Here is a 6,266-nt window from a genome sequence, read left to right on the forward strand (position 1 = left end):
TTGCAAGGTGAGAATTTTAGCCTCGAGGCTATTGTGTCAGACAGGCACAAGTCATTTTGACATGTGCATAATGATGCTTTTAAGTGAGATGCCATATCCTCCCATGACATGTCACGTTGAGGAGCATTTTTTCATATGCTTGCCATCTCTGTTGGTGAAGCATCTGTCCCAGCTTTTCATTGGGTTGCTCTTTTATTCTCTTTTGATTTTAGGGCGTGTTTGTATGTTTCTGATAATTTTCCTTTATGGGGTATGTTTTTCCATGGAAGAATTCATGGCAGTTTTATTCAACAATACAACATGTGATAACAATAATGCCCACCATCTGTATATGCCTTACGTTACTCATCTGTTCACCTTAACGTCACTTTGGCTGCTCGCACCTGTCGTCACAGTTTTGTTCCCAAACAGGACATAGTTGTAATGTCCATTGTAAGAAGACTGAATGAGTAATGTGTAGCATATGTGTACTATAGAGTGTTGAGTAAAAAAACAGCAATGTATATTTTATGTTATATCATTAACTTTAGTGTAAAGCCACACTTTGTCCTTGGCACTAATGGAACGAGAAGGGCCATTTTAGTGTTATACACAAAATGACGAACTTCACTGTTTTATTCAATGGAAACAGCTGGACATCAAAGTGTAGACATAATATCTGATTCCATTTGCAGGAAATTGTGAAGTAGGAAGATGAAAGAAAGGGCAAAAGAATCAGACCTGTGTTTTCCCAAGGAGAGTTGGTTGATGTGTGCCCCCAAATTCACGAGCCCCAGTAACTCAGAATGTGGCTGTGTTTACACAGAGGGCTGTTGGACACTAATCCAATTACCCTGAGGTTACTAGGGGGTCCTGATCTGATCTGATAGTGAATGCAGACACAGGCAGAGTGAGGCCACGCACGGGCACAGGTGCAGAGCCGCGTATAGATGTCAAGGAGAGAGGCCACCGGAGAACCGCGTTGTGGCAACGAGGAATGTGAGAACAGGAGTTGCTGCCGAGCCAGGGCCCGCTCTGTGGTTCTTTGCCTGGGCAACCCCAGGAGTGTCCAGTGAGGCCCTTGACCAGCAGGGGACGTGTGGCATTGGGAATGTCTAGAGCTTCATGAGCTGTGGGTTAAGAGGGTACATCTGTTTGTCAGACTTGTGCAGCTGTCTACATTTCAGCATATGGGAATGTGTTTTTAGTTTCATCCTGTTTTCCTCCCTTCCCATGCTTGGATATTCTGTTAGTTTATAAGCTGAATTCTACTGCAGAAAACTCTTTCTCACACAAAAATTCCCCCCTTGTTTTCCTTTCCAACTTTCTTTACCAGAAATACAGCCTCAATCTTAGAACTTCCTTTTCCCTCTAGTTACTGGTTCACCTCTGATTTGCTTTCATTTCCTTCCTCAAAATAACTTTTTGAATGAATCCTTAGAACTCTCTGAATTGGGCAAAGTCATTTTTCAGAAAAATCATAGTTTAGTCTTACGTTTTGAAAGGCAGACCAAGGGAGGAGTGGGCGCAGAGAGAAGCCCTCAACTGCTTGGGCTGGTCCAGCTCAAAGCCAGGAGAGCAGAGCTGTGCTCTGGCGTGGCAGGTGGAAGCAGAGGCCCAAGTCTTTGGCCCATCACCCACTGCTCTTGCAGGTGCCTTATGAGGGAGTTGGGTGAGAAAGAGAGCAGCTGGGACTTGAACTGGTATCGCAAGCAGCAGCATGGAGTACCACAAGGCCACTGCACAATTGCTCTTTTTCCAATGGAAGAGATAGTATGGCAGACATAGAGGCACACTCCTGAGGGTCTGGGAAAACAGGAACTGCAATCGAACCCCTTATTGCCAAAAGTGGCTGCTTTTATATGCATCCCTCTGCTTCCTTTTTCCCCTGTAGGTCTTAGCTTTCTGCCCTTTCTGCTGCTTTTTCTCCTCATACTCCTCCCCGTAGGTCCTATTGCTTTTGTACCCCTCTTTCTGCTGCTTTTTCTCCCCGCTGGTCTTAGCTTTTCTCCCCGTAGGCCTTACTTTTGTATACCTGTCTGCAGCCCCACTCTTCTTCCTATCTGTTCTTCTCCCTGTTCCTCTTACTGCTTTTAGCAGCTGCTTTTATACCGCTCCCCACCAATCACTTCTCCCCGGGGGTCCACTTGGCACTACCTGATAGGCCATTAGCAATGACATAATCACAGTGAGGGCATCAGCCTATCCCCATGACTTCCTGTTACCTGCTGGCGAGACCAGCCCTGCCTCCTGGCTAGCTGCCACGGCCTTTCCTATTCTTGGGGGTGGCTCCAGCACCCTACTCCCCACAATGACCGTTTCATTTTAACTGCAGTCAACAGCAGCTAAAGTGCCATGATGGCTCCTTGGCAGTCCTTGACTGGCAACTCCCCTGGGAGAGAGCTGTGACTGCCATTGGGACAGCTTGGCCTGGAACTCATGATGAGGCCTCTTCCTTTATAGCACCCAAGGGCCCCTTCCCTTTCTGTGCCAAGATCTGTGCCCATTGCAGGGCCAGCTCCCCTGTGTCAGCAAGTCCCAGAACCTTCCAAGGGAACTGCAATTCCACTGTGTTGGAAAGCTGCCACCACACTGGATGGAAATATCCAACATGGCAGCAGGATGCATCCAGGAGCCCCCATGAGCTTCAGCTCATTATAATGTCACGATACTAGAATTACCATGGAGGGTACACCCACTCTGATCACATCTCTGAGTCCATATGTTTCCTAATATGGGTGCAGGAATGGGTGGTGACCAACTGTACCCCTAAGTCTTCGTTCGGTTGAATATTCAGTTGGGCTCCATCTCTGTCATCACTCCCAATCTCTCTTGCAGGTATAAAAAGAAGACCTAACCTTGTTGAAGGGACTTACTCTTAAGAGTTTATATTGGTCGGAGACTTTTTCCACTTTGAATGGTCTTTTCACAGTGGGAGTTTCCTTTGCCTGGGATACTTTTGCGGTTCGGGCTTCTCATACATGACTTGGTTCTCGCGCTTGTACTTTTGCTTTCCTCCAGAAGCATCCTGTTCTCCTGTAAGCTGATATGCCTCTGCCTTTGAATTCTTTCATGTGTGGAGGCAGGAACCAGCAAGAAGGCCAGCAGGTAGCACCCCCACTTACACCGGCCACACTATGACAGGTGTGCTTGGACCCAGCCACCTGACCCTGAGTCTGTATTTGAATCTCTGCACTGTGCTCTGTTCTATTGATTGATGCTCACATCAGCCACCCACAGTGCAGAAAGCACCTGTGCCTCCAGACCCGCACATTCAAAGCTTGCTGGTGAACTGCTTTATTCAGAAAAGGAGTCCCGCACCCATTCCCAGGAGTGCAGGGAGCTGGAATTGGAGGAGTAAGCAGGAAGTGTGGAAATCTGAGAACCAGAGAGTTCCACTGCGAGCATTGGGCTTCTCATCCTGGGTGGGCATAGAGGGCTCCTACCCTTGCCTCTAGGGTGAAGAGGGATATTTTCAGGATGAGGGATGAGGGTGTAATGGAAAGAAATGCAACCTTGGTGGGGAGCAGGTGCCATGGCTGTGAGGTCTATCAACAGCTTGGTTTGTTTCCAGTGCACAGCAGGTTGGGGTAATTCCAGTAGTTTTTATTGTAGGAGTTCTGGTGTTTGGCAAAGCAGTAGGCAGCAGCCCTGTCACATGTACATACTGCATTCCTACAGCTGTCCTCCTTTTCTGAAACCAAAGCAGATAAGTATGAAATGAATTATTCTATACTTTCATTTGGTAGGTGGTGAGAGAACACAAAGCTGGTACCACAATGACTTCCGCTCTGGGTAGGGTGCTTAGAGTCCTGAAATTCTGATGGTTGGGAGACAGAACTGCCCTTGTCAGTGAGCTCCTGTTGGATGGGCACACAGCGATTGAGCTGGGAGCTGTTCCAGAATACTTACCTACCATGGTCATTTTTTGCTTGCTAACAGACATGTCCTGGGGACACAGGACTGGCTGCTGGGGCATGAATATGAACTGTGATTGGTGTAGGTCATGCACTATCATCTTGTCCTGCTTGGCACTGAGGTTCTCAGGCTGGCATGTGACCTCATGCTGATGGGCAGCAGAGTCCCAAGGGGGGCCTGTTGGTCCCGCTGTGCTGGACACCCTCTCCTAGGCTGTTGTCAATCGCGTCCTGCTTGCTAACACCTATACCTCCTCTCTTGGTCCTCGTCCTGACTGTCTAACCCTTCTCTGTTGTCTATGTGAATCATCAAATGCGGGAGCAGAGTGCCCTGGTCCCTCACTGCTAACTCAGGCCACGCCCCTCCTTTCAGCTGCAGGTGCTGGACAATGCACTGTTCCTGCTGGAGGGCCCAGACCTCAACACGGACAGAACTGCTCCTACATCCTCATCCTGTCTCCATGGCCCTCTTCCTCAGTGTCCCTGGGCAGCACAGGCTGGCTTCTGGTCCTTCTGGTCCTTTGTCCATGCTGTGCACTCTGCTTTCATTGCCTCTAGCTCTTCTTCTCCTCTGTGCACAGGTGCATCCCAGCCTAGAGTGACTCCACTCTCAGGAGGTGACCCTAGGCATCCCGGTGTGGTTGCTCAGGCATCCTTGCTGCTATAGTCTTTCCCACCTTCTGTCTTCTTTGTCCTGACTTCCACTCAACTGAAACTCTTAGAAGCAGGGACAATGCCGCTCAGATTATTCTCCTAGTCTGCCTGCCCAGGGGTCACTCAGTGAATGAAAGAACTCAATGGAGTCATGGGGTCTTACCACAAATGATGTTGCCTCCACTCTTGCTGTAATTATAGCTCAGAAGTTTGGTGCGACACCCAAGATCATCCAGACGGCGGTAGCAACAGTCATGGATGAAACAGCATCTGTAGGAAGACATGCTGTAGAGTGCCTTCCCATAACTTCAGGGTCCCTGTGCCCTCACAGTGTTATCATTGACCCTGAGTAAAGACTCAGTGATCCTGGAGTAATACAGAGTTGGATCTCAGCATATTGGCTGCTGCTTCTGCAGGGATGTGCTGGGTCCCCTGTATTCATGAGGCACAGACACTGTCCTGCACCTCTGCTCCCGCAGGTCCCAAAGGGGAGCAGAGTGATAGAAAGGCTGAGGTGGCCTCACCGATCTGTTTCATCCTTGGGAGCTCCTTTGCCACCCACGCCACAGTGACAGCCATAGCCATTATAATTCAGAACAGCGCTCTTCCCAGTTATGTACTTGATCATGTCTGCAAATTGTATCAGATTCCCATGTACCTGCAGCAAACCTGGAAAGAAATGGCCTGGTGATGGGGCATGGAGTTGTTTCCTCCTTCTCTGCCACTCTCCCTCCCTCAAAGTTTTCTCTCCTCCCCCCCATCTAGAGAGGACAGATGTGGTGGGAGGGAAACTGGGGTAATTGTGTTTCCTTCCCTGAGCTGTCCTCTGCATGCAGGGGTCACAGTCAGGTCTTACCACAGGTCATGGTCACAGCCAACAGCAGCAGGGTCTTCATGCTGAGAGTTCTGTGTGGGGTAAAGACAGAGAGACTGGCCTAGACCCTTTGCCCAGGTGGTCCCAGCTTCTGCCCTGGCCTTGTTATCTTTCCCAACCTATCATCTCCAGAGCTCATACTTGCTCTTCACTGCCACACCCCAAGGCTACGTCCAGGGGGACTTTGGTCCTCACATGCAGTGACCTGCAGCATTGCACACAGACACACACTGCCTCCTGAACCCTTCCAGATCCATGCTTTCCCACACACGAGGCCCTCACGTCCAGGGAGACCTCATCGCATCTGATCCTGAGTCCTCTTATTATCCATCAGACAGAGAACTCCTGGAAGGAGGAATCCAAGTTCAAGTCTCAGAACTGGGAAAGCTTGAGGTCAGAGGTTTGCCTGCCCATTTAAACTGTATACTGCACCAAACATCGGAGCTCCATTATGGATTTTTTCTCCAGATTGAGGGCAGCAGCCCCCTTTTTTCTAGACATTCTAATTCCATATATATCTACATCTGCCCCCACACGTTCATACAACTCTATGCTAGCCCACTCCGGCACTCATGCCAAGTTACACAGCCCATCATGAAATGCTCAGAGCCCCAGCAGCTTGTGCACATGCACCCTCTTGATCTAACGCTGCACGCCATGCAGCATGTCCAGGCATACGTGCATTCGCAACCACACACGCAGACACAAATCCAATCGTGAAGACTAAGAATGAGCACAAATTGCTACACCCATGGCAAGACATTTGATTCTGGGTTTTTACCTCTCAGGGGATGCTGCAGCTGATGCTTCCAAATGGTAATGTGACTTATTCTGGATCCTAG

At 49.2% G+C, this 6,266-nt stretch overlaps 1 protein-coding gene across 1 annotated transcript; it reads right to left on the reverse strand.

Annotated features, from left to right (window-relative positions):
• Nucleotides 1–3,530: 3,530 nt before the first annotated feature.
• Nucleotides 3,531–5,446, reverse strand: LOC121161323 (phospholipase A2, membrane associated-like). Its single transcript, XM_040987625.1, has 4 exons — nucleotides 5,407–5,446; nucleotides 5,075–5,219; nucleotides 4,714–4,820; nucleotides 3,531–3,673 (listed from the first exon to the last, which is right to left on the reverse strand). Exons 1-4 carry the CDS (start codon nucleotides 5,444–5,446, stop codon nucleotides 3,531–3,533), a joined length of 435 nt encoding a protein of 144 aa, XP_040843559.1.
• Nucleotides 5,447–6,266: the final 820 nt, after the last annotated feature.

Source organism: Ochotona curzoniae, unplaced genomic scaffold (genome assembly GCF_017591425.1).
Source record: "Ochotona curzoniae isolate NIBS_2020 unplaced genomic scaffold, NIBS_Ocur_1.0 contig_4792, whole genome shotgun sequence".
In the NCBI taxonomy this organism is placed as follows: Eukaryota; Metazoa; Chordata; class Mammalia; order Lagomorpha; family Ochotonidae; genus Ochotona; species Ochotona curzoniae.

Bases quoted from the DNA above. Each gene is read 5' to 3' on its own strand.
- LOC121161323 (XM_040987625.1), bottom strand. From the start codon at position 5,446: ATGAAGACCCTGCTGCTGTTGGCTGTGACCATGACCTGTG. The intron at 5,220-5,406 runs GTAAGACCTGAC...ATTTCTTTCCAG, and splicing joins GGCTGTGACCATGACCTGTG to GTTTGCTGCAGGTACATGGG. The intron at 4,821-5,074 runs GTGAGGCCACCT...GTCTTCCTACAG, and splicing joins CCCAAGGATGAAACAGATCG to ATGCTGTTTCATCCATGACT.